This window comes from Neovison vison, chromosome 5 (genome assembly GCF_020171115.1).
Source record: "Neovison vison isolate M4711 chromosome 5, ASM_NN_V1, whole genome shotgun sequence".
Lineage (NCBI taxonomy): Eukaryota > Metazoa > Chordata > Mammalia > Carnivora > Mustelidae > Neogale > Neogale vison.
Genome location: NC_058095.1, coordinates 88,424,463 through 88,450,485, shown reverse-complemented (window position 1 = coordinate 88,450,485; position 26,023 = coordinate 88,424,463). Strand labels below are relative to the sequence as shown.

Below are 26,023 nucleotides of genomic sequence, written 5' to 3'. Positions count from 1 at the left end.
AATTCTGAAGGCAAAGTGAAAAAGTAATTCAGATAGAGCTCTTTCAAAGAATATCAGTTCCCTGGCTGCTGGTTGCATACTTAATAACACCAAAGATATGTTTGAATTCTGATACACTAGGAAAAGAAACAGGAGTAGAAAAAAGCCTTCCGAAGACAAGATATCAGCAAAGTCATCAGCTTATATATAAGCAGGAAGCATTATCTCACTGTGGTCTTGCAGAGTAGTTGCTAAGAAAGATCAATTTTAAAATATCTAATGGCAACAAATGCTTCTGGTACCAAAACTACACATGTTCCTATACTCTCTTTGAAAAAAAAAGCACAAAATAATATAACCATCATTTTTACAAACTCTTCGGGCAGGCATCAGTTATACTGTAAGGCTCGGAGATGCCTCACGACATTCAGGTCAAGCTTTCCTTCCTTTATGAATTATAACCCATTTGTGTTTTCTGGGTTGATTTTCAAGCCCTCATTTGTGTTTATTCCAAACTCCTCCAGACCCTGACATGCTCAGGTATGACAAAGGAACAAGCAGGAAGAGGGATGCGTGTGCTGCCCAAGGGCAGGGTGATCTGGTGGAGATGTCATCAGAAGGACAGCGGCCCTTTTCCAGTTAGCGCAATGCCAGCAAAGTCACACTCGCTTCGTACAGCAAACACCAGAAAGCACTTAAGGAAGTCGTCCGGGGCTCGGAGCATAAAAAGGTCAATAGTCCAGCAGGAACCCTCAAGCTCTATTTTCCAGATCTTATCATTATCATGCAATCTTAACTTGAGGGGTTACTCACTTCTTTGACATTCCTCTAAGTGAGCAGAAAGCATTCCCTAACCTATCAGCATTTCAGGACAAGAGTCAACTTGCCGTGCTCTAGATGAATCACAGGAGTCACATTATCAGTCACAGGTGTTTTAGCCCAAATTTACATGAGAAATCATACCTGAAGGAACAACATACATAGAAAGAGACCTCGAGAGACAGTGTACCAAAAGCAGGTGTTTACTCTCATTTTACAAAATATTGTTGACATCACTAAAAGGCTTTACACTCTGGGTTTTTATTTCCCGGAAGTAGTGAGGGATCCACACAGAAACACTGTTCACTTTTGTCCAGAATCATGCATTTGGAAGACAACACAAATCCATAGACAAAGTCTGTACCTGAGCTTCCAAGACTGCTCATGAGTCACATGTCATTCACCTATGACTTTGACTGCACTCGTGTGGGAGCCCAGATTGCAAGTGACTAGTTATAACCTTGCTAAAAAAAATGATTAAATGACTCTTACCTATTAAACCAAAAACAATATTCACTGCAGAGAGGAGCTATCAGTCTACTACGGAGATTATCTGAGAGCCCGGGCCACTTCAAAAGGGGTACTTCTGGATTCAACTGATAATATTTCAAGGAGACTGCTCCCAGTAGGGCACAAGTCACTTAAATTTGGAGGTTCCAGTGTGTTCTTTCTGCAGGGAGTTGTGACACGGTCTACTTCGGTAAATACATTGTAAGTCATGCGGTCCTTACACATTCATTTGGTCACATATGCACTGGGGCTTCTTACGCTGTAATGGGGCTAGAAGCACCAGGTAACTTGAAAGCAATTGCAATGACCAAAATCAGATCTTCTAAAATTGGTCATTTCAACTCCTTTCAAACTCAAAATGTGCCTCTTTAACATTCATGTAAGTTATCTGGACTTAAAATTCCCTTTCCCCAATTTTCATTTCCATGATGTTTAGCAAGCAAAGAGTTTACAAACCCAGACAGGGAAGGGAAAGGAAGAGACACACTCTTAGAAGATCCAGTAGTTGGTAAAATCATTCAAGTGGCTATAATTATTTAAAATTATAATGCATATTAAACTTAGTGAAAAGATGATCTTAGTCTCAGACTACAATTTTGTGAGGAAAACAGTAAGAAAAATTTGTCAAGTCTTGAATTCTGTATCTTATATAAGTGTGTTTAATACAATTCAGGGAGATAGAGTTTTAATGTTCATCCCAGACAGATAACTCTCACAAAAGCATCCTCATTTGATTTAGGTAAACTTTTCTTGGCCTTAAAACATCATCTGTCAATGGATTTGAGGAAGCCTTAGGCACTTCTACCAGACACTTTGAAAACAATACAAAACCAACATCAGGAAATTTTAAAATTAATTACCTATATTAATTGCAGTTTCTTGTTTATCTCCTGTCAACACCCAGATTTTAATTTCTGCCTTCAGTAGAGTTGCTATTGTTTCTGGAACGCCTGCCTGAAGGCGGTCTTCTATGGCTGTGGCTCCAAGTAATAGTAAATTCTAGATTGAAAAAGAATTTCGATTACAGACTGGTACATACTTAAGAGCAACATCAAGGACAAAACTGACCCTAAAAGGCAGCCAAAATGGTCCAACAGTTCTCTTATTTCCTCTACACTAAACCTTTGCTTGCAGGTAATTAGTGATCTCTTGATGTGCAGCATTCTAAAACTATCTGCAATATTAGAACTACCTGAAACACATAGGCAACCCAGCATTCATCATTTATATCTTGAACCATGGGCATGTTAGAGTAGAAGTCACCTAGCAGTAAAGCATACGGGCAAGATAACCTGAGGATATTCACAGGAGGTGAGATTTCCCCTCTCACCCCACTGATAGGTAACATACATATTATGTTACAGTTAACACAGGAGAAAAACTGATTCTAGATGATAACACTCATCTGACGACACAAGACTAAGGGACAGCTGATGCTAACATTTCAACAGCCAGAGATGAGAATATCGAAGTATCTTAAGATTGAGGAACTATTAAAAAAAAAAAAAAGAAAAGACTGAGGAACTATCAAATTTTGCCCCTATTAAACTTCTTCCAGGCCCACGGAGACCAGCTCACAGTGAGGATGGATGTGGATGCATGGGGAGGTGGAGGGCCCTCAGCAGCCCGTACCTTGCCTGCTGCCCGGCAGATTCCAGAGCCCCTGCACACAGCACCTACCTCCCCTGAGGCCCCCTGAGGCCCCCCAGGATAGGGCGCCATAGCTTGATTACCCAACTGTGGGAAAACAGAACTACCACTGCTTGGTGCCACACAGGCCCATCATTTATGCAATCGTTTTCTGATTCTTAAAGTAATTTTGCTTATTTCTAGTAAAGCAGAGCAAATAAACACTTGAATTCCGTTCTACTCCAATCAAATTCCATTAAAGTGACAAGTAAATATAAAACCCAAACAACAATGGACTGTTAATAAAAGCAAAGAGTTATTAAACACACACACACACACACACACACACACACACACACACAGAATGAGAAAAGCTAATGATTTCAGATTTCTAGGAACCAAAAAAAGAATGGGCCAATGGTTGCAGACATGAACCAGAAAAAAGGTGAAATCCAGCTGCCAGATTTGAGGGAATTCAATACCTAGAAAGCTACATAAGGCTTTGGGATAAACTGCAAAGGCCCGGCACAGCAACAAAAGTCAGAGTGGGCAATAGGGAGTAGCAGCGGCAAAGGTAGCTACTATCAGAATAAGTGTGAAAATGCTTAGAATGAACAAAGTCCAAGCAGCCGATACATACTGAATGCTCCTGTAACTCAGTAAGGTGAGCGATCTCATGAAGGCTAATCTTAGGTAAACCCTGAGAGTCATTGACACTGTCTTTGACCTGATACTTCGTAAGATACCATTAACGCTTTAGCTAAAGGTGGTTCCACCTTCCAGGTAGCCCATAAAAACTACGTGTTTCTTAAAGCAAAAAAAGACCTCATTAAAAGCTAATGGTTAAGATTCGTACAGGAAGAGGGTACATGGCTATAGAGTGAAACAGTTCCTGTCCAAAGACTGTTCTCTGCTCAGTGGAGCCCCTCACTGGGCATGCAACAGCTGCCTCGCAGGTAATTACCTTCTCTATGATCTCGTAGCACTCTTCCAACCGCTGAGCTCGGTCTTTCAGTATCGTGCTGGCTTCTTGATAGACTTTCAGCCACTCCTCATACTCATGCTCAGAGAGGTCGGCGTAAGCCACGCACAGAGTCCTCAAGCCTGCAAAACAGCCCCAGTGTATCCAGAGACCCAAGCAAGCAGGATACCCTCCCTCCCAGGTGAAATCATGTGGTGCATTTTCAAACAGCATGCTCAAAAAAATTAAAGAAACTGTCTGCTTTTTGGGTCACTCTTATTCAACTTTCATGCATCTAAAAAGGGCACTTGGAGAACAACTCCAGCACATTTTGCTGTAAACCACTGTGTGTATAAATCTGAGAGTACGTGGAAGCCACAGAGTGAACTCCCCACAGAGAGAAGCACAGGAGCTGGGCATGGCCCCCATGCACGTGTACAAGGAACAGGCACCAGCAAGTAGAGGGGGCACTGGGTACATTTCAAGATGGCAATAAAAGCCCAGTGGGCCATCATGTGGACGACCTGGGCTTTCCAGCAGGTACACATGTGCATGTGCACACACACACACACGCACGCATGGCCCTAGGGATGCAGGAAGGTGAAAAAGCGGCAGTCAGCACTCTGGCCAGGCTCCAGCTTTCATCACGTCCCCTTTCTGGAAACCCTGACATCAGTATTATTTGAGGCCTTTCAGAGAACTCCTTTCTTAGTCTCTGTGGGCTCCACAAATTATTGTTCATGGTAAGGCAGTGTCATAGGGATAACAAAAGAAGGACAGGGGTAATAACCTTATGAGTTTCCTGAGAAGGGGAACAATAACTGCAAAATGATGGTACGGGTCATGAGCTGGCCTGCCTGTTCCGTCCGTACTCCTGGTGAGGAGTCGGCTGAGTGTGGACTCTGGTACACATCCTGTCACTGTCATAGGCACAGAACACGGTGGGAGAGGCGTTGGGGGGGGGGGCACTAGGAAAGTATATCCTATGAGGAAGCCAAGGGCTGCACGAAACACACACTGTTCATTCAGAAAACAACTGCTTCCCTGAAGCATCAGCCACAAACACATGAAAATATAACTTCGACGGTTAAAAACAACAATTCCAAATTTCACTTACCTTCCGTGGCAAAATATTCCAGATGGCACAGCGTTTCCTCCATGTATTTTGAATCTTTTGAGAGTCTCTCAAAAATGACATTATCCTTTAAAATAGAGAAACACTGTGACTGGCTATCCCTTAAATAAACTTTCCATTCTGCATTCTAAACCTAACTTTGTTTTAATGATGCTTATCCAGAGTGTATGAGAATACTTGAGTGGGCAAGCAGAAATAGTGTTGGCCAGAGTCAGTCATGAGTTTTGGAAAACGAATCAGGTATGAATGTGTCCAAACAAACACTTTCTGGGGAGAACCAGAAGTGTCAAGAGAATTATCAGGGACACAATGGTGCCTACATTTATACAAATTTGCAAAATACACGCCCACATTTATAATACCTTTATGCAGAAGTGGAAAGGGTAACAGGCATATCCTAAATTGCTCAAATACACTCTTGCCTCCTGACCCTGCAGGAGCCCCTGGCCAGGGGGTGCACAGCCCACGAGGCACTGAACCCAGTTTAGCTAAGACACACCGAAGAACACAGCTCAGAAGAGCTCTCTGTGATGACAAACCACAACAACTAAGAAAAGCTGCTAGTGAACACGTGCACACACACACGTGCACATGCACCATCTCAGGGTACTGAAAAGATTATCATGGGTCCATGTGAATTGTTCTGTCTTCCCAAAGTCAGAACCCACTAGTCGTAAACGAGACTCAGAAGTCATGCAGCAAGGATTCCGCATGACACAGCAAACTGCTGTTTCTGAAACCAACTGCTGGCTAAAAGCAAGCTTTCCATAGGCCGACACTGCCACGCTGGCCTGAACCACCATGATCTTCAGCAGACTTTTACTACCAGGTCTATTTTAAGGTCAGTCGGAAAGAGCCCTTCGACCTTGAGTAAACTCTCAGGGCAGGATGGGGACAACAGGCCGCAGAACACGGGAGCTGCCGAGGGTGCCCCACAAGTACTTAGCCAGTACTTACAGCCCCCTTACAGTAGAGCCGCAGTTGGCCGGAAGGAGTCCGAACAATCACAGACATTCTTTTTCTGTCACTTTGGGGGTAAGAAAAGAGAGAGACAGTCAGTCAACATTGGTCTGTATGACAGGACACATGCCCCACGATTAAGCACCCAACAAATCAAAAGATGATCTGAGAGCCCTAAAAATGGCAAAGCTCCATTTTCCTTACCTTTTTCTTCAGAGTTGGGCTTTAACTGGATATCGCCTACTCTTTTATTTATATATAATGGACATAAGCCTATTTTTCCCTCCCATGGAAACTCCCTGGCATAGCTATTTATAGCAGGAGAACAGAAATGGACTATTTGACCCTCTATTATGCACATTTAACTCACTCCTGATAATACTCTGTAAAAGTGTTATTTTACAGCTCAAAATTTTAGTAATCCACCCAGTAAGGAGCAGAGGGGAAGCTTCACTACAAATCCACTTAGTCCAAAATCCCCTTGTGTCTTCTGTTAACTGGAGTAGAAAAAAATTAGAAATTCATAGAACACTCCTGACTCAGCACTGAGGTGTGCCTTATTACTGCCCTCCCCTCTCCACCATGGACACTTCTGCACTCTTCTTTCATAACAACCCATGCTCACTCATAGAAGCTTCAATGACTCCCCACTGCCTACAGATTGCAGTTCTTACTGACCTCCACACATCTCTGCAGCCAGGCCTCATCCCCTACGAGCCCTCCCATGCACTTGCAGGCCTCCCACACACCAGAAGACACAGCATGCTCTTTCTCTACACCTTCTGTCCCATGCCTTTTGCAGACATTTCATCCTCCTGAAACACATCCCAACCACAGTGGGCCCAGACTGCCCACCCCATAAGAGGATTCCCAATGGACTCTTAGCTCCTAGGACTGAAGGATATTCTCTCCCAGCTTTGTGTAAATTCCCACATCCTAACCGACAGCACTCTGTCTGACCTAGATCTGAATTCTCTCTCAGCAAAGTTGTTAACCCAGCATCTCAGTTTCTAAATGTATAAAGCAAGGCTGCCACCAAGTACTGAGTATTGTTAGGATTCAGTGGCATCTGGAAAGAGAGGAGTCAACTAAAATGAAATAGAACCACTGCTGTAACTACAAACAACCTTTTAACTCCCTAGTATTCCCCCAGAAAGTTTTTACTATGTCATGTCTCTATCCGTAGTCACCTGTTTTAACCCAATTCCCTTTCCTCCTCCTTATCCCTGTAATAACTGCTGGTCCTAGTTACCACAGTCACATAATAACATAGTCTCCAGGACATCCACAAGAGATGGGACACAAAAGTCTGAAGCAAAGTTTAGTGTGTTCCTTACCTCTACAAACAGGGACACTGCCCCTACTCCCCTATATGAACCACTACTGTTATCAACCATCCTTCTTTCCCTCTAAAAGCCAATCCTCAAGGGCTCTTGAAGCACGAAAGTTCAAGTTTGCAGTCCTAAAACCAAAGACTAGGGCTAGAAAGCATTTCCCTCAAGAGGGTTAAAAATTGATCTTTTTCAAACAGCTTTAAAGCCAACAGAGGAAACGTAGGAATCGCCTAACAAAGGTTATTGAAAAACCCCACTTTTACTAATGGGAAAACATAATTTTGAGGTAGCAACATAACCTTGCTGTAGTACTGACACGGAGTTCAATGTTAAGAAAAGATACAAATCATTAAGAATTTTTTTAATAACAAGGGAAGCCAATTATTCAACAAATATTCCTGGGTCTTAAATTAAATAAACCACACTGGGGAAGAATGAGCTGGAATATATACAGGAGAAGTGCCCGATTTGGACAAAGTCTCTGATGGGATGGACCGATCTTATCAGCCGCTGCTCATCAGTTTCCCAGGCTGGGCATGAGAGCACTCAGAGGGTGCCCGAGGCAGGACCTCACGGGACGTAGGAAAGACCAACAGAAATAGGGCCCCTATCACATACTCCAAACTATGCAGACATGTCTGCAGCTGCCAATGCCAGAACAGCAGGTCTGGAAATCTAAAGAGGAGGATATGGAAGCATAAGGTTTCATTTGGAAAAAAAAAAAAAAAGAAAAAAGAAAAATGATCTACTTCACTTTCTTTAATGAAAGTCACAAGTTCCAGAGAGGAGAGGGCTTGTGGAGATATATTTAATAAACTTAATACTTAGGTACTGTATTTAATCATGTTATACAATCTTGCAAACACCATGATGACGTTGTTAAATATATATGGAAGTTTTATTTCAACTGCATGAAAGAGAAACATACCTAGAAAATTCCAGCACGTTAAGGATTCCAAATGTCTGTTCCTGTCCCATCTAAAAGAAGAAAAGCAGGCTCTTACCTGAGGTGCAAAGTATTAAAATCTCAAAACGACATATCCCCAGTCACAAACCTCTCTGTACATACATCTCCCAGTCCCTCCAGGACTTTCTCTCTCTCTCTCTCCCTCTCTCTATAATACATACATGTACATACACATATTCCCTCTCCCTCCCTCCCTCCTCTCCAACTCATTCTCTCTTCCCATCCTCCTGCAAAAGGCCTTTCCAACAGCTACGGTTTCCCCACAAGCCAGTCCTGTGGGGTAATAGCCCCCCCTTCTGGTAGAAGCTTCTCACTCTTCTCTAGACTGTCAAACAGCAGGCTGACACAGTCCCTTCCAACAGGCGAAAACACAGGACACAAGCTACACAGGTCAGCCTAAAACCCTGGGGCAGGTCATGCTTCTGAATTCAAAATTTTACAATTCTATATAAAAATGTATGCATACACCATGTGCCATAATTTCACCACGGAGTTCTGGGGCAACACCCTGTAATCCAACTCATCAATTTTCTACAGCAAAATATAAGACTATTCACACTGAGATTCTTAAGACCACAAATGACCTCATGTCAGTTCTGGTTACATTTTGCTGCCGAATGCCTAAGTCCCCAAATATGGGGGAAAAACTTTTAGAATTCAAAGTTTCTTGGATTTTGGATTTAGAAATAAGGATTATGGATGTGCCTAAGACTCTAGGGCAATTAATCAAATGTTATTTTTCTTCAGGTTCTTCAAAGTTGGAACCTCAATATTCTCAATTTTTTCCAGAAAATTCTAGACTATGTGTGTACCACTTTCAAACTCCTTGATCCAACCTGCTCTCTATTTCCCTACTACATCACAGTGGAAAGAATGTGAGCTTTGGAGTTCCTTACAAATTTGAATCCTTTGTCTGCCACTAAGTGTGTGGCTTCCTTAGGAATGGTGGTAGCATCTGTCCCCTAGGTTTGAGAGAAGCAATGAATGAAGCAACACGCAAATTACCAAGTGCACGACTGACACACAGCAGCACCGATCCATCATTACTGCCCTGACCACAACTCCTGACCCCTTCTCCACACACCCTGAAATACAACCAGCAACCCACCTCATCCAGCCTTCACTGGCCTTTATTCCCCTCCTCCTGCAACTGCCAGTTCATTCTGCTCAGCCTGTCCCAACTTGGTGAGATGCCTATTCAGAAATGTGCCCAATGGCACAAGTGCTGTGACTGCCGGGAGCCAACCCCTCTTCACTATCCCATCAACCACCGTGCAACCATGTGTAGCCCACAGACTCACTGTTAAGATGACCAGTAGGGCCACCTCCTGTAAAAAGCTGGTAACCGCCTTAAGAATGCAGGTTTGAGGATACTCTGGTATTTACAGTTAAACAGGATTTTGGAGTTATTATTGTGACCCTTATGAACCAGGTAGTCTTATTTACTCCCAGAAACATGGCCTTAAGAGGTTAATAAAAAGACGAAGAGGTGTGGATCCACTTTTGGTCAGCATCTACCGTCATGATGACAATGCCAGGGGGCTCTCTCTAAATCTCCATATTTATCCAGTACTGTGAGTAAAGAAAAAGCAGCCATGCTCTTCTCATCTCTCCCACTTGTGCCCCAACAGTCCACACCTACGCTCAGTCCCCGTCACTGCAATGCAGAGAAAAGAGCAGCATCCATATGACAGAAAATCCTATAGCATATGTCAAGTCTCCTTAAACCGAAGGGGGTCAAGACTTCATTTATGAGAAGCTTCTATGAAGTAAATTCAATACCCTGTCAGTTACTCTGTTCTACCTTAAAATAAAAATAATTATGATTTGATCTCTGCACTCCAGAAGAACCTGAAAGCTCCAAGAAATGGGCACACTGTAGGTGATATTTTCTAGGTATTGCATATAAGTACAAGAAAAATGTAGTAAGGCTAAGTTAGGAATAACTACATATTATGTAAATTAGAAGTGAATTTCAAATGCATTAACAAGGCCTAGGGGTAGAAGGATGCACAAAGGCAAAAACTGTTCTAATCCATGAATCTGTCCCAAATGGAGGGGTAGGAAGGATGGCAGTAACTGCCTCCAGGCTCTCATCAACCCATCCTGTAGCAAAACGCAGCCCCTCTAACTGGTCAGCATTAAACATGCCAACACCTTGCCCATCCTAACCAGCAATTTCCCCCATTGCCCACCTTAAGGGTCCTTATTGGATGTTATTCTTGATTTACATTTTTTTTTCCTATCACCAAATTTCTCCCTCAGGCTTCCTGAACAGGGAAATTCAAAAATCAATCATAAAATAAATAAACCCTTGGCCCTAGGGAAAAGAAAAAACTCCTACAGATGCCAAAGATCTTCAGTGCCAACTCACTTCTCCCCCAGCCGGGGAGACGGAAGCCAGTGCACTGAGGGCTCTACTGTGCAAATACTCTGAGTGCCAAGGCCGCAAAGACAGAGCCGCAGATCCCGCCCTCTGGACCTGTGGCCCACGTGGCTAGTCCCCTGACCGCTGCAGAACAAAGAGCAGCCTTGCTTGCTTCTGTACTACAAACCACACCAGTGTATGAAAGACTTTTGGAGAAGCATCTCTGAGAGAGAAAAACGCCTGCAACACAAACACAACAAGAATAAGCTTAGAGAATCACGTGATACCAGCAGCTCCACCACGTATCTGGTTTCTCACAGAAAAAAAAGAAAAAAAAAAAAAAAGGAATGTAGCTATCCTGTTTCCATCAGACATGTTATTTCAAACACAGAGTCTTCAAAAAAGTCGGTGATGCACAAGAGGAAGAAATGCCCAGGCTTGTCACTCACTGCTTCTATGATGACCGAGTATGGCGTTCTGGCCGTGAAGACAAAACCCAGCTTCCTAGCTCCCTTCACCAACGCAGCTTCATCTGTCAAGAGAGTTGATGAGGCATTGACTCATCACACGTAATGGTAGACTTCTGCCGAGCCCGTGTTACTTTTCAAGTTAACCAAACCCACAGCAGTTGGAGAGGCCTGGCCTCCATGTTCGGTTAAGGATATAGGAGGCACTCACCCACTCCCAGCACCAGGGTTCTGAGGGGCAGCACTTCTGTTAGGTGGGAAGACAGGAGCCAAAAAAAAGTCATCGAGACAGGAGTGATGGCATATCTACTATTCTCGGTGGGGGTCAAGTTCTCCCTAAGGAACTTAAGCAACATTCCCATGACTTTCTGACTAAATTTCTTCTCTGAGTGAGGCAGTGTTTCAGTTCTAGTCTGGGAGGATTCAGTGCGCCAGGAAGTGGGTCAAGAGTTAACACCCAGCTTAGTTCCACCAGCAGCTGGAAGATCTACGCTGAGTGGACAGTGAAGAGAGAAGCAGCGCTCCCTCCCCTGTGAGTTTTGTCTTATGCAGGGTCGTCAGCTATGACATGCAAGAAGGCCGGGGTCTCATCTTGCTGTCACAGTGTTACAGAGTCAGGAGGGCTCAGCACGACCTTTCTGTGGCTTTATCACTTGTCACCATAACCTGTAATCCCAACGAGGCCAGAGGCAAACCGTGGGGTCCTTGTAGGGCATGCCACCCCACTACTACCCCCTACCACCCGACAAGTACCTGCAAACACCCAAGTCTCCAGAGAAGGGGACAGTGGGGCACACCCAGCCCAGGGCCCTCACCTGGGGAGGAGGCCTGGTAGATGATGTTCTCTCCATCCTTCTCGGGGACCACGGTGTGGCACACGGCCAGGAGCGTGAGAAACTCCTGTATGCACGGAGCTGTGGGCTACAGACATATGGGCAAGATCATGCGTTAAACCATCGCAGTTAGATTCGCCATCCCCGGCTTAGAACCCTTTGCCGGCTTCCCAACCCCTCTAGAACAAAGGTTGAGACCCCAGCCTGGATTCTGTGCTCCCCAGGATCTGGCGGCTACTCCCCATCCGGTTCCAGCTCCTCCTCCCACTTCCATCCCGCAAGCTCCACCCACTGCTCTGGTTGGCAGCTCCTCAAACAGGCGGCTGTCCCGGTGCTCCAGCGCCACCCTCCACCCGCCTGCAGCCGGTTCTTACTCATCCTCCAGGCTGCAATTCAACAGTTGCTTCATCTGAGAAGTCCACTATCACTCTGCTTTTGGAACATCATTTTTTTTTAATTAAAAAAAAATTTTATTGTATTATGTTAGTCACCATAAAGTACATCATTAGTTTTTGATGTAGTGCCCCATGATTCATTGTTTGTGTATAACACCCAGTGCTCCATGCAATCCGTGCCCTCCTTAACACCATCACCAGGCTCACCCAACCCCACCCCCCTCCCTTCTAAAACCCTCAGTTTGTTTCCTGGAGTCCATAGTCTCTCAGAGTTTGTCTCCCATTCTGATTTCTACCCCCTTCATTTTCCCCTTCCTTCTCCTAATGTCCTCTATGCCATTCCTTATGTTCTACAAATAAGTGAAACCGTATGATAATTGCCTTTCTCTGTTTGACTTATTTCACTTAGCATAACCTTCTCCAGTCCCATCCATGTTGATGAAAACATTGGGGGTATTCATCCTTTCTGATGGAGACGTAATGTTCCATTGTGTATATGGACCACATCTTCTTTATCCATTCATCTGTTGAAGGGCATCTTGGCTCGTTCCACATTTTGGCTATTGTGGACATTGCTGCTATGAATGTTAGGGTGCATATGGCCCTTCTTTTTACTACATCTGTGTCTTTGGGGCAAATACTCAGTAGTGCAATTGCAGGGACATAGGGTGGCTCTATTTTTAACTTTTTGAGGAATCTCCACACTATTTTCCAGGGTGACAGTACCAATCTGCATTCCCACCAACAGTGGGACATCATTCTTGACGTGCTAAGCCTGGCGTCAGGCGAGAACAAGGTGTGCGCCCTTCCCCCAGGGTTCTCCCAGCACACGCTTGTTGCAACACTTCAAGCACTCCTGTACTCACAGGCTTCCTCCCACATCTGTGAGACCCAGGAGCGCTAGCAGGTCATCTGCCTTCCTCACCACTGTAACCCCTCCGGGCCCTGCAGACAGAAGGCACTCGACTCTATGTTGGATCGACCAAAGAGGTGAGTCCTTGTTCTTTCTCTTCCGTTGTCCTAGCACTCACTACTCTACACCATGTCTGCTCTTTACCTTCATCATTGCTTAAACCCTGTAAGGCAGTGCAACCCATGCCTAGTCCTTAAAAAATAAAAATAAAAAATAAAAATAGCCATCCTGGATATGTATTTAATATATTTCTCCCACCCCCCACACACTCTCTTTATAGTTTTCATTGGGATTAAACGTCCTAATGCTGTTTGCCCCTCTAAGAATACAGAATGCTTATTTATTAAAGACTTTTAACACATCTAATATGTATATAGGTGCTGGCTCACTATCATCTTATCTTTCAATTCTTTCAAAAAATATCTCCATGCCCACCATACATGAGGCACTGCACTAGGCATTTTATCTATTGCTTTTTATATCATGAATAGAATCTTAATTCTATCATGTTTCACAAGTGTCCATTCAGATGTAAGTAAAAACATTGAATTTGACAAATGAATTTCATGTCCAAGTATAATTACCCTCTTGCTGGCCCTCCGAGTTTCAGGGGACTCTCCTGGGTTTTAAGGCAGACAATTATTTTATCACCCACAGATGATGACGTTTTCTTTCCTTTTCTAACACATACACTTGAGTTCTCACTTGCCCACTCAGGCTAGCACTTCGGGAGGGTGTTCAAAGCCAGGGGTGACACCAGGCCTCCTTGTCCTTGGGTTATTTTAACACCAAAGTCTTTAATTTTTCACTGTTTGATAGGCAGCTGGCTATGCATTCTAGAGAGATTTGTATTTGCACATTCAGGAAGCAATTGTTTGTTTTCTAATTTTTGCAGAGTTTTTGCCTGGGTTTTTTAGTCACAAATGGACAGTGACGAGTATTTTAAAAACATTCATAGTTTATTCTCTGGCCTGTTAATGTGATTTAAGAGCAGCTGTATGGAAGCAAATCACAACTGTTCACATGCCTACTTCTTATCAGCCTTTGGGAAAAGGACATGCACAATTATAGTTCAGTAAAGTCAAAAAGTTAGAGGATTTTCAAGTTCCCCAAGGTCTACACTACAAAAATGCTAAGAAATTTTCCCCAAAAGCACTGTGACAACTAGACTTCGATTCCAGATTGCCTTCCCCACCTGCAAACCTCTCCTCATATCTCACTGGCCAAAACTGTGTCAGGCTCCACACCCCTGACCAGCACCATGGCTGGAACCAAGTTCCCAAGCCATCTAACCACACCTCGTCCAACAGGCTGGAAATCAACCAGATGTCAGGTAATGGAATCTTTTGCTGAAGTGAAAAGTGACTGTCTCTAGGAAAATCAGTTATTAGTGTTTGGGGGATATACTTAGAACATAATGTTAATTTCTTGAGAAGGCAGGATTAAAAAAAAAATTACATACAGTGTGATCTCAATATCTGCGGTGTCCCCATGTATGGAAAGGAATAGGTTGACTGTTAACTGTAATTTTCAGCAAAGGACAAAAAGGGATTTAGGGGATTAAAAAAATATTTCTCTTTATACTCTGTTTTCTGCAGTGAAAATAAATTTCTTTTTATGTAGAGGCCTCCACTCCTTCCAAGTTTCTGAGAGTCATCACAGCAGCTTAGAAAACCGGCTCTCCAAGACAGGACATTCTGTCGACTGCCAGCAGCAGAAGAGTCCCACATTCCAACATCCTCTCCCTGTGCCGCTTTCCGTCACGTCCAACTCCCAGTCCTCACTGATGTGGCTCACCAGGCCCTGCAGCCCTTTCAGTGAATAATCCCTCTTCCAAACTGGTAGGGCCATCCTCGCCCCTGTCTGCCATGCTGAAATGTGCCCCCAGGCTTGATCTAGTGGCTAAGGTGGGAGATGGGGACAGACCCTGAGGAGGGTAAGCAATTTCTGGCAAGACATCTGCTTTAGCTGAGACCTGGTCATGGGACACGAGGAAGCCACCATCTTCTGCGAAGGGCAGTGGACCACTTCTGTAGGCCCACACGTTCCAGAGGAACCTGGGAGTCTCAGGTTCTCAGGTACATCTACCCAGGAGACCCCAACCCTAGTCCCAGTGTCTCCTTCCTACTAGACTTTGGTGCAGATGATTTTGTGAGGCTGCCAATACAGCCCTTCTAAGAAGCTTGGCCAGTTTTACAGTTAAGTCTTGGGCCTGGTCTTCGGCAGTAGAGGCCTCAGCGGTAGGAGTTGAAGGAAATATTGAAAGGCTCCCAAATACAACTTTGACTTCCATAATGGGACTTACATTGGTAAATCATTGACCTGGGATTATTGTTCTCTCTCTCTGATGGGAAATGGTGATCAGCAACAACCAGTTCCACAGACAATTCAATGAAATAGAAACACATATATAAAAATGTAGTATATGGAAAGAAAAAAAAAAGATTACTTTCTCCTGTATCTGTGAACTATGAAGTCCTGCACATCACCTCATCCCACAGTGAACCATGAAAGCAGGTCTTTGATTACAGACAAAGAGAAAATACTTCTGAGAGCTATAAAGAGAGTTGCACATACTCGCAATTTAAGTTTCCACTTTGAGTGGTAGGCCAGGCAACATTCCTAGAGATTTAAAAAAAAAAAATCCCTAAGACAAAACCTTTCTAACTTTGTTCTCTAGTTAACCTGACATTCTGTAATAAACTAGAAAAAGGAGACAAACTCCATTTGCAGCTTATGGATAAGATGTTTGTAATCTATTTTATGAGACTGAAACATTGCCTACTGCGCTAAGAAGGCACTTGTAATCCATTTTAAACAACTGCTCCATGTTTAAAATTGAATTTTCCATAGGTTGATTCTTTAATAAGCAAATTCTGTCTTGGCTATCAGTGACACAAAGCTAGAAACATAGTCTTAAGGGACCCAGAAAATAAAAATGATGACCCAGGAAAAACAAAAATTCTGTAGCAGATGGAAGTACTCTCTTGGGAGGAAAGTAAAGGTTTTCTTGATCCAAATGCTTTAATTTTAGTCAATGGTCCCAAGACAATTTAGATAAGAATGTGGGATATCCATAGGCTAAAATCCTGAAATGCTTCTTCCCTTTCCTCAACCATATTTTGGTAAAATAACCAAGTTACCTAAAAAGCTCTGTATTTAAGGTGCATTAGGTACATTTAATCCAATCTCACATTTTCTGAAAGAAAAATATTGGAACCTGTGGTCTTCATTGTTTATAATCGAGCTAGAAGTTAAATGTCAATGGGATAATTCACGCAGTAGCCAAGATGAAGAACACTTCAGAAGGCTTTTAACATAGCTTTAAAAAATATTAAACTTAGGCAAGTAGACTTTTACTAAAAAATTAGAAAATAAATTCTCTAATCCATGGGCCCATTATGCATTTAATGATCTATGAGTGTCCAGATTATTAAAATAGCCTTTAAAGTCTTTATGTTTTCATTGATGTTTATGATAACCTAAGTCAGGGCTTCCTTTTCATAAGGGCTGCATCTGCCCCTACTCTCAATGGCCTTCCCCCTGGAAAGTCAAGAAGCCAAGCTCCTTGGCTCAGGAGGGTAGAAAGTGAGGAGGAAAAGGAAGAAAAAAGGAGCTCACTAACTTCTGTAAGAGCAGGGTTCCTTCCAAAAATGCCTTCCATTGGCCATGGGGCAGGAAATGTTCATTAGAGGAATCCTAATCTAAGCTCAGCTCTCCACTCAAAGATCAAGAGAGGACAGGCTCCAGAAGAGCATGTAGTCCGCAGTCAAAAACCCAGAGCACACGTCTTGTATGTGTATATAAAATCAACTGAACTCAGTATTTCAAGATTCCAAAAATGGGATCCCAGCAACAAATAGAGTATGTCTCCCACTGATCTCTTCTCCAAATGAGATTTGCCCTCTGTCCACTGGTTTTCTGTACTACCCCATATTTTAGGTGAAGGCAAATACCATTTAGTATGGGTGCCCACAGTGCCCACATTGCAACAATTACATTAGCCTTAACACCCACCAAAGAGATCAGACTCCTTTACAGAAAACAGTCATTTTCTCAGGGAGTGGTACCACACCTATCCCTAGGATCAGAGGTACATTGCTCCTAGTGATTTTATATCTGCTCCCCCAATTAAAACCTGAGTGTTTTTTATTTATCTCTCTTCCCCTAGTTCCTACCAAGGTGACTGATATAAACTACCAAGATGAATGAATAGACAAATGAGTCTCTTATTTAAACACTCATGTGCTGCTGTTCCTGAGCCTACCCTGGGATGCCGAGGTACTCCATGCACTAGGCTCACCTCACTTCCTCTGCTCCTTTCTCACCTACTGATCTGGGCCAGGAAAACAAACTTCATGAAAGGAGACTAACAGCAATTTCCTAGGCCTCTAGGACAGCCTTCTACCTCCTTTCCTATTCACTCCCTCCCAAACTGAATGGATACATTTAGGCTACTTAAGCACTCTCTGAGTACTATTTGAGAGTACCTGAATCCTTTTTCGGAAAGCAAGTCCTCACAAGGCCCATGTGTCCTCTGAAATCCTTGATTAAAGCTACCCTCCTCCACAGAAGTTTCCTCTGAGATGCCACTCTTCTGCTTGGAGAACCTCTGGTCTAGTAGCTGGACCTACTTCTAACATTAAAATTCAAAGAAAGAGACCACATCCATGCCTGTGAGTGTGACACAGAGAATGGACTTCAGCAGCACCCACTGTGTGGACTGGGACCACTGCAGCAGCATCACGGGAGGCTGAAGCAGCTGCCCCCCAGCATGTGGATGTGGATGCCTTACACACTCACATTTGAGAACATGGCTGGGAAGGTTCTAGCATCAACAAATGGGCAAGTGCAGTGGAGAAAAGGAAATTTCCTCACTGAGAATTAAGAGAAATATTAAATATATTTGTACCTTAACAAAACTTTGAAATGATGAAGTTTTAATTTTGCTCATGTGTACTTCACTTTAACTTTTTTCAGACAAAAAAATATCAGACCTAATCTCTACTGATTGAACTGGTTACAAAATGTTTTGATCATTACTTTTCTAAGTTGGAATTTTCAAAGTAGCTTTTGAAACAAATTTAGGCGATCCTACAGTTAATCCTGTTGTTGGAATAGTCAAGATAATGTGATGTCATAGTTAAGAATCCAACAGACTAAGGTTCTGAGTCTCATTATTAGATTTGTTTGCTGGTAACTCTTGGCCAACTCAATATTGCCATGCAGCTTCCTATCACTTCTCTGGGGTGACTCAAGTGCTAGGGGAAATACACAGCAAATGTTCAGCACACAGTAGGATGTTACATGTTGTTTTGCCTTACTTTTCTTCCCTAAATTATCCTGGTCCAAACATACTGAGATTGCTTTTCAAAATGCATGACCACTGAGATTCGCAACTGTGAAGATACAGTACTGCAGAAATCTTAAAAAGCAAAAAGAAATCCACAATGTTAGAGAATTCCATGGTACAACTCATCGTAATCTTGCTGTGTGACTTTCTATCTTCACCACATATTTAATCCAGGCTTCATTAACTTATGCAGAGTGATAACCTCATAGCATTTATTTAAGATCACTTCTTTGAATACTAACACCAGAAAAGTAAAACTGCATCTCTTCCCCAAGGTTCAAAATGGCAAATTTCAAGACACTATACATACACATAAATATAAGGGCACCATAAACTATGTAATATCCAAGAAGCAAAACGGTGGCCTTACGTGATGATCTTCAATGTTCTTCAAGAGCCTGGGGTCATCAAAGTCGCATGAGTCACTAGGGGGAGGAGGTATCCGGCTGTGAGAGACACCATAAAATACTTAATTAGTTCAGAAGTTCCTTTAAAATAAGCACAAATCTAGTAAAAATCTGTCTTCAAGAAAATCTACACCTAAATAACCTATTGATTTATATTCAACTTCTAACGATTTGGAATACTGTATATTATTTCAAGCCTTGAGACAGAAAAATTTAGCCCTACTACAAGCAAAATATTTTATAAGTTGTGATAAACAATGACATAGTTACAAAGAAGAAACAGGCAGGGGTCAAACTTTGTCACTTTGGTTGGTCGGTTTAACTTCTACCAGGAAAAACTTTGGAGTATCTGCTCAAACCAAGTAAAAGAAGAGGAATGACTGCATTGCATCTGTGCAATCATTTACGGCCAGAGCTCATATGCAGGAGAGAGAAGGAGGCAAATAATTGTGAGGAAGGAAGCTTGCTATGATGGCTGTGTGCTAGCACACTGAAGAAAATGCGAATGGTTAAGTATATTCGTGTATCCCCACTTCCTCCTGAATCTCCCTCTTCAGGACAAAGACAGTGGCCAAAGAAGAAGTGGCCATAGTCAAGGTGATGTCAGTCTGAACTCTGGATATCAGAGTTTCAGTACAGCAGAAACCACCAGCTTATAAGAGGAAGCACCTAGAACTCGAGCTGATGCCCCCAGCAGAACCTTGGGAATGTTGAGGAGATGGCAGCTGTCCGATTAAGGGAACGTGGGGAGCAGGAGGGGCTCCAGGTCCATTGGAGGAAGAGTCAGCCTGCAGGAACCCTCCTTCATCCCTTGCAGCCAGGTAACTAAACCTTTTGCACCCAGCAAGCCATGGAAGGTTTATCATTTAGAGACGTTAAACCACAATAACCATGGACCCAGCCACACTGGGCATACAAGTAGGTATAGGGTAGGGAATTCTCCCAAGACAGGAGTTTTAAGTGAAATCCTTTATACTCAGATAAGTATGATCACTGGCCCTCTGCCTCCACTCAACTCCCATAACAGATGCAGCCAAATTTACAGCCTGGAGAGTTCTTCTCATGAGAAGAAAACTGAGCAGTTCACAAGAAAGACAGATGATGACATCCAGAGACCCTCTAATAAAACAGTCGGTCCTGACTAATCATTGCATAGGGAAGCCAGTCCATCATCAATTAAACCATCTCCCCTACACACATAGCCCTATCAATCAGCTTTGTTAGTACATAAATCTAAAAACATGAGCACATATTACCACTAATCCTAAGAGAAATGCAAATCAAAACCAAAATGAGATACCACTTCATACCCACTGGGATGGCTATTATATATAGTAAAGAAACAGAAATTAACGAGTGTCATGAGGATATGGGAAAACTGTGTGCTACTGACAGAAATGTAAATGGTACAACTGCTATGGAAAACAGTTTGGTGGTTCCTCAAAATTTAAACATAAAATTACCACACAACCCACCAATCCCTCTTCTAGGTATATACGCATACGAACTGAAAGCAGAGAACCAGATACTTATATACCAATGTTCATAACAGCATTAATCACACTAGAAAAGGTAGAAAAAGTCCAAATTTCCATCACCAGATGAATGGATATGCAAAATGTGGTATGCACAATGAAATATTATTCAGCCTTTAATGAGAATAAAATCCCGATATATGCTGCAATATGTATGTTACAACTTTGAAGACATTATGCTAAGAAGTGGGAAGTGAGTGGGAAGTACTAAACTAAGGACTTGCTATTTTTTGTTAAATTCTTGTGGTTCTACTACACTTTTAAGATCATATTCATGTTTAAAATTTTAATTTGGTTTTCTCTTGGGATAACAAATATGAAATTTTATTTACAAAATATTCAGATAAAAATGTAATACAGAATAGTTCCTTCCCACTAAAGCATCAAAAAGTGCTAGTATCCACTTACCAAAAATCATCTGACGATGGTTCTCTTGTCAATTCTGGAAAATGACTGCCAGAAAGAGGGAAACAGAGGGGTAACAGAACTGTAATCAAAAGAGGCACTCACATAAAAACATTCTCCAAGATAGATCATAGAGAGACCATGAAATAGTCTTCGTAAATTTAAGAAAAGTGAAGTCCTACCAAGCATCATTTCCAACTATAATGGTATGACCAGAAAGCAATTACCAGGATGAAGCTGAAAATTCACAAATATGTGGGGACTAAACAATATGCTACTGAGCAACCAATGGGTCAAAGAGAAATCAGAAAATATGTTGAGACAAAGGAAAAATGGAAATACCATATGGTAAAACTTAAGGGATGTAGCAAAATCAGTTCTGAGAAGGAAGTTAATAGTGACAAATGCCTATATCAAAAATCAAGAAAAATCTCAACCTAATTTTACACCTCAAAAAAACTAGAAAAGAAGAAATGAAACCCAAAGTTAGTATAAGTTAGAAAATAGCAAAGATTAGTGCAGAAATAAATGAAATAGAGGGGAAAAAAGACAACAGAAAACATCAATGAAACTAACAGCTGGTACTTGGAAAAGATAAACAAAATTGACAAACCTTTAGCTAGAGTCATCAAGAAAAAAAAAAAGAGGATTCAAAATCAGAAATAAAAGAAGAGAAATTATAACTAATAACACAGAAATATAACAGATCGTAAGACACTAGTATGAACAATTATATACCCTGGAAAACCTATAAGAAATGGATAAATTCCGGGATTCCTGGGTAGCTCAGTGACTTAAGCCTCTGTCTTTGGCTCACAGTCCTGGGATCAAGCCCTATATCTGGTTCTCTGCTCAGCAGGGAGCCTGCTTCCCCCCCTCTCTCTGCCTGCCTCCCTGCCTACTTGTGATCTCTCTGTCAAATAAATAAATAAAAATCTTAAAAAAAAAAAGAAATGGATAAATTCCTAGAAACATACAACAGATGAAGACTGAATCATGATAAAACAGAAAATCTTAGACTGATTACTAATAAGGAGATTAAGTCAGTAATCAATAACCTCCCAACAATCAAAAGTCAGGTTCAGACAGCTTCATTGGTGAATTCTCCCAAACATTCAATGAGAATACCAATCCCTATCAAAGTCTTCCCAACAACAGAGAGAAACCCAAATTCATGTTACAAGGTCAGCATTACCCTGATACAAAAGTCAGACAAGGGCACCACAAGAAAAGAAAATTAGAGGCCAATACCCCTAATGAACACAAGTGCAAAAATCCTCAGCAAAGTAATAGCAAAGTGAATTCAGCAATACATTTAAAAAATCATACACCATGCTCCACTGAGACTTATTCCAGGGATAAGGGATGGTCCAACATCTGCACTCAATCAATATGACACACCACATTAACACAATGGAAGATAAAAATCACATGACCATGACACTACTTGCAAAAAGAGCATTAGACAAAAATTCAACATCCATTTATGATAAAAACTCTCAACAAAGTGGGTATAGAGGGAATATAAATCAACGTAATAAAGACCATATATGACAAGCCCACAACTAACATCATAGTCATTAGTGAAAAGCTAAAAGCTTTTCCTCTAACATTGAGAAGAAAAAGGTGCCCACTTTCGCCACTTTTTTCCAACACAGCACTGGATGTCCTAGTCACAGCAATCAGGCAAGAAAAATGAAAGCCTCCCAAACCAGATATAAGTAAAACTGTCACTATTTAGCGATAACATGATACTATATATAGAAAACCCTAAAGAAGAAACAAATAACTCTTAGAATAAATGAATTTAGTACAGCTGTAGGATAAAAATCAATGCAGAAAGGTCTGTTGTATTTCTATACATTAATAATGAACTATCAGAAAAGAAATTTTAAAAATCCCATTTATAGTTGCATCCAAAAAAATACCTTGGAATCAATTTAAGCAAGGAGATGAAAAAACTGTATACTGAAAACTGTGAGACATGAAAGAAACTGAAGATAAAATAAATGGAAAGATACTCATGCTTGTAGACTAGAATTTATATTGTCAAAATGTCTATACTATCCAAAGCAATCTACAGAGTCAATCCAATCCCTGCCAAACTTCCATCAGCATTTTTCACAGAAATAGAACAAACAATTCTAATTTATATGGAACCACAAAGATCCAAGTTGCAAAAAGAAGCTTGAGAAACAAAAACAAAGCTAGGGGCATCACACAGTCTGATTTCAGACTATACTAATCAAAGTAGTACCATATTAGCATAAAAAGGGAGCCCAAAATAAAATCCTCACACTAAGGGTCAGTTAATTTCTGATTAAAGTGCCAAGAATACTTAATGGGGAAGAGACAATCTCTTCAATAAATGAGAACACTTGCCAGCTACATGCAAAATAATCAAACTGCACCACTATCTTATACTATATACAAAAATTAACTCAAAATGGACTAAAGACTTGAATTTTAGACCTGAAACCATAAAAACCCTAGAAGAAAATATAGGTAGTAAGCTCCTTGACACTGGTCTTGATAATGATTTTTTTGATCTGACACCGAAAGCAAAGGCAGCAAAAGCAAAAATAAACAAGTGTGGGACTACATCAAACTAAGAAGTTTCTGTATAGCAAAGGAAATCAACAAAATGAAAAGGCAACCTACCTATGGGAGAAAATAATTATGGATCTTATACCTGGTAAGGGGTTAATTTAATATCCTATACATAGATACATATTAAAAGTGGGCAGATCTGAGTAAACATTTTCCCAAAGAAGACATACAGATGATCAACAGATACACAGAGAGGTGTTCAACATTACTAATCATCAGGGAAATGAAAATCAAAACCCTAATGAAATATCACCTCCTACCTGTTAAAATGGTTAGAAGAAATAACAAATGTTGTCAAAGATGTGGAACTCTTGTATGCTGTTGGTGGGAATGTAAATTTGTACACTGCTATGGAAAATGGTATGGAGGTCCTCAAAAAATTAAAAATAGAACTACCATATGACCCAGCTTTCCAATTCTGGGTATTTATCCAAGGAAAATGAAAATATTAACTCAAAATGATATATGCACTCCATGTTCACTGCAGCATTACTGACAATAGTCAAGATATAGAAAAAAAACCTCAGTCTATCAGTAGATGAATGGATAAAGAAAATGTGGTACATATATACAATAGAATATCATCCAGCCATAAAAAGGAAATCTTGCCATTTGTGACAATATGGATAGACCTTGAGGGTATTATGCTAAGTGAAACAGATCAGACACAGAAGGACAAATACCATATAATCTTACTTAAATGTGCACTCAAAAAAAAAAAAAAAAAAACGCAACAGCAGCTCATAGATACAGAGCATAGATACAAAGTTAGTGGTTGCCAGAGGCAGGGGGTAGGAAGGGACTAAATAGGTGAAAGGGGCAAAAGGTACAAAGTTCCCTTAAAGTAAGTAAGTCATGGGAATTGACATACAACATTGAGTCCGTAGTTTACAATAAATATTATATTGCATATTTGAAAGTTGCTAAAAGAATAGACCTTAAAATTTGCATCACAAGAAAAAATAAATTGTTTAACCATATGTGATGACAGTCATAAGTAGACCTCTAGTGGTGAATATTTTGTAGTATATACCAACACTGAATCATTATGCTGTACATCTGAAACTAATAATGTTACATATCAACTAAAGATTGATAAAAAAAAAAGACAGGCATTCAAGTCAAAATATGAGTAAGACATTTATAATTATTAAATTATAACTATAAATTCTAGAATTTACATTTATAGAATTAAAGTTTTAAAATTGAATGTATAGCATTAAATCCAGGGATTTCTAACTAGGTAAATATTTGCAGAATAAACTGGTTAACTGTTCAAAGTTGGGATTCGTTAAATTTTAAATACATTCAGTAGCAATTACATATCTAAATCCCTTATAAATATCCTTCGAAAATATCAAGAAGGCATTTGGCTAAGCGGCTAAAACTAAACTCCTTTGTTGTAAGAATACGAATCAAATGTTTAGTAAGTGATAAACATGCTTACCCATAAGTTACTCCAGCAATGCTACACTTCTTGAAGTTCATGATATTGCATGTGAGAGTTCCAGTTTTATCAGAAAATAGGTATTTTACCTAAATCAAAGGATGGAAGAAACACACATCAACACTGTAGTTAGATGCAGAGATAGAGAATGTCTTTCCTTCTATATTTTTCAAAATTTCTATTAATTTTAAAAGGCAAATTTCCTTACAGTAAAATATATTTTATAATTATATATGTTACAATTATAAATTATTATAAAAATTAATATATTTTAATGCTTTGGCCACTTGAAAACCTTTTCCACTAACGAAGCCTAGAATCATATTGCACGGAAATGTGCAAAGGAGGCTAGAGTAACAGCCCTAGAGCCATGTTGATGTATACACATAAGCACTATGTTCTGCCACAAGACAACTCAAAGATACAGATCACTCTCTAAGCTATTCCCACGATCTCATACAGCACTCCAGTCTAGTGTTCAATGTATCAAGACAACAAGCTCAAACTTTGGCCACCCTCGAATGTTTTTTTACCACTCATTCCTAGTTGGATTAAGAAGGCTCCTCCATCACAGTAATAATTAAGTGAAGGTGGCATAGGAGTGCTATAGATTAGACGTAATGTTTTGAGATACAAAGTTTTACAGATTTAGTACACCAAGTTCTCAACATACAAAGGTGAAAAGAGAAAATTCCTAGAGGTCAAGCCAACCATTTTGACATAATTAACTGAATGCAAAAGAGATGAGTTCCATATGCATATACGCTCTGTGAATTACATTCTCTCCAGTGGATCATGTGATGGGCAAGAAGGAAAGGAGTTCAAGATCACAAGAGGACAGTAGCCCAGTGCCGGCTCTGGATACTAACTAGTCATGTGGACTCTAGAAAAGTTGCCTCATCCTTCATGGCCCCAATGTCCACATCTATGAAAAAAGGAGTTTGGCCAGAAGATATGGAACATCAATTTTATATGTAACATCCTGGAAAATCATAT

General features: G+C 41.0%; 1 protein-coding gene across 1 annotated transcript in view; it reads right to left on the bottom strand.

The window, feature by feature from the left end:
• Positions 1–26,023, bottom strand: part of ATP8A2 (ATPase phospholipid transporting 8A2) — a 617,557-nt gene that overhangs the window by 415,736 nt on the left and 175,798 nt on the right. Inside the window, exons 14-23 of the mRNA XM_044249456.1 lie at positions 25,028–25,116; positions 20,974–21,018; positions 18,994–19,069; positions 11,945–12,050; positions 11,112–11,194; positions 8,256–8,305; positions 5,991–6,060; positions 5,016–5,100; positions 3,902–4,041; positions 2,169–2,307 (exon numbers count right to left, since the gene is read on the bottom strand). Of these exons, the coding sequence (XP_044105391.1) occupies positions 2,169–2,307; positions 3,902–4,041; positions 5,016–5,100; positions 5,991–6,060; positions 8,256–8,305; positions 11,112–11,194; positions 11,945–12,050; positions 18,994–19,069; positions 20,974–21,018; positions 25,028–25,116 (883 nt within the window). The remainder of the gene's footprint in view (positions 1–2,168; positions 2,308–3,901; positions 4,042–5,015; positions 5,101–5,990; positions 6,061–8,255; positions 8,306–11,111; positions 11,195–11,944; positions 12,051–18,993; positions 19,070–20,973; positions 21,019–25,027; positions 25,117–26,023) is intronic.